General features: G+C 50.5%; 1 protein-coding gene across 1 annotated transcript; it reads left to right on the top strand.

Annotated features, from left to right (window-relative positions):
* Positions 1 to 235: 235 nt before the first annotated feature.
* Positions 236 to 2,520, top strand: snai1b (snail family zinc finger 1b). The gene is made up of 3 exons (XM_073470609.1): positions 236 to 470; positions 788 to 1,324; positions 1,631 to 2,520. The coding sequence occupies exons 1-3, from the start codon at positions 389 to 391 to the stop codon at positions 1,810 to 1,812; spliced, it is 801 nt and encodes a 266-aa protein (XP_073326710.1). The 5' UTR covers positions 236 to 388; the 3' UTR covers positions 1,813 to 2,520.

Here is a 2,520-nt window from a genome sequence, read left to right as displayed (position 1 = left end):
ATCATCTATTCACATTTAAAGACAATGCATGCATGTATGTAGGTAAAGAGGGAGCCATTAGAGGCGTGAAATGCACAATTAGATTTGCGCCTCGCTGCAGCTTTTGGCACATTGGGCACCTGTGGTGAGTTGGGCTGGTGGCGCCCTGACACACGGGGTGTGTCTTTGGGCGGAGACCTGCCCACCCACTCCGCTACTTCTCCCCTCTGGTCACTATATGAGGAGGCGACTCAGTCAACAAGATACACTCAACCTCGGTAGTGGTCTTGTTGATCTCTCCAGTCTCTCCGACCTGCAGCTCCCTGAAAAGAAGATCCGTAAATCCGAGCGCACACCCGGGAATTTACACAAATATTTTTACAGTGTCCTGGAGACGCCAGACCTCAACATGCCTCGGTCATTCCTTGTGAAGAAGTATTTCTCCAACAAGAAGCCATACTACAGGGAGAGCCACCTGGAGAGCCAAACTGGTAAGTTTTTTTTTTCTCTCTCTCTCACTGATTGACTGAATTTGATGCATCTGTGATTGTATTTGTCATGTTGAGTGAATCACACAGCGAGTGCTTTACCAAACCCGTGGCAGATAAGATAGACATGTATCTATGGAGAGAGATATGTACAAAAGGCACCCAGAAAAGTTTTTCTGGTCACCTGGCAAATCTGCCAAATAGATGTTGAATACATGCTGGTAACAGGACACCAAGAATGAAAACAAGATTAGAGCTTTATTAGATTATCTGTCCATTAAGTGACAACCCACCTGACTTCCTCTCCTCTGTGTCTCCAGCTTTTGTCCCAGAAAGTTTTCCACGGGCTGAACTTCCAACGCAGGACAACAGCTCTGCCCTGACCTGCTACCCCACCAGCCCTTTCTTCAGCAGCACGGACACCATGCCTGCACCTCTGTCCCCGATCACCCCCGTGTCCCTGTCCCCCTCACCGCTGGGCCCTCTGGACCTCAGCAGTTCTCCCTCAAGCAGCAGCAGTGGTGAGGAAGAAGAGGACGGTGGACGCACCTCAGATCCCCCCAGTCCAGATATCATCCAGCACGTCTACCACTGTATGCACTGCAGCAACAGTTACTCCAGTCTCTCAGCGTTGTCCCACCACCAGCTCTCCCACTATGCTCCGCTGCAGCCGTCAGTGCCTGCTGAAGTCTCCACACGCCCGGCCTTCCACTGCAAACACTGCCCGAAGGAGTACACCAGCCTGGGGGCCTTAAAGATGCACATTCGCTCACACACCCTTCCCTGTGTGTGCCCGACCTGCGGCAAGGCCTTCTCCAGGCCCTGGCTGCTCAGAGGACACATCCGCACACACACAGGTAAGCATCAAACACAGCTTTTCATATTGATTTCCAGGCTCTGTTGGCTTGTAAATGTAACAGCTGGCTGCACCTTGTGCTCATTGATATTCATTGATGTCTCCTGATGTGTGAGCAAATGTTGCCTCACATGGCACAATCTAATCTCACGCATGAGAAAAGCCAATCTGCATTAAGTGAGTTAGGGTAGTGTTCCTGCTCTTTTCTCAGTCGTCTGTCGATCGTTTGACAAACAATGACCAGAGGACAGACCTTTTGGCCTGTTGTGAAGTGTTTTCCTAACGGTTTTGTTTTTCTTTTCACCAGGTGAGCGCCCCTTCGCCTGTCATCACTGTAACCGGGCCTTCGCTGATCGCTCCAATCTGCGCGCCCACCTGCAGACCCACTCCGAGGTGAAGAAGTACCAGTGCGGCTCCTGCGCGAGGACCTTCAGCCGCATGTCCCTGCTGCACAAACACAACGCCTCAGGCTGCTGCCCTGCCTCATAGACGACACATTCCCTGAACTCTTCTTCTCATGAGCTGGCTGAAGCTGCTTGCTGGTGGACAGATTGGTGTGAGCTCTGTCACAAAGCCGTGACGGGACAGAAACCTGGACATGTGTTGCTTTTATGAAAAGACTCCAAAGTGCCTTACATTTTTCAGGACTTGTGTAGATTTTTTTGAGGTCATGTGGGGTTCCAGGGCGCATTTGTGAGTGTATGTGTGTGAACTGAGGGCAGCTGGACATGCAGTTAATTCCCAGGAAACTCCATCGGTGCCGGCCGGTCCGGGACTCTGGCCACTGTGCAGCTGCTTGGGTGTGTTTGTGTGTGTATGAGGGGATGTCATTCCTCACCATACTATACATACATGGGATGTGTGTGTCTGTATGAGCAAGTGTGTGTTGAGACAGCTGTCTGTGCGTGGTGTACTGTGGAGGCAGGGCGCTGAGAGATGTGTTAGCTGTGACCTCGGCGACAGGTGACCCTCCGCCAGCCCCTCCTCATGCCACGCTTGTTGTGTGTTACGGGACATGAAAGGACCACTTAAACTTGACCAAAAAAACACAACCTTGCCTTCAACAATACTGTCATTATACTGACACGTGTTTTACTGACAATTTTTATGAACCATTTTGTTGCCTTTCAAATGGGAATACTGTGCCTTTTCTGCCACATGTAAATAAAAGCTTTGTTTAAAAAAACCTGCTGTGGA

This window comes from Pagrus major, chromosome 7, assembly GCF_040436345.1.
Source record: "Pagrus major chromosome 7, Pma_NU_1.0".
NCBI classification, from domain to species: domain Eukaryota; kingdom Metazoa; phylum Chordata; class Actinopteri; order Spariformes; family Sparidae; genus Pagrus; species Pagrus major.
This window is presented reverse-complemented; position numbering and strand designations above follow the sequence as displayed.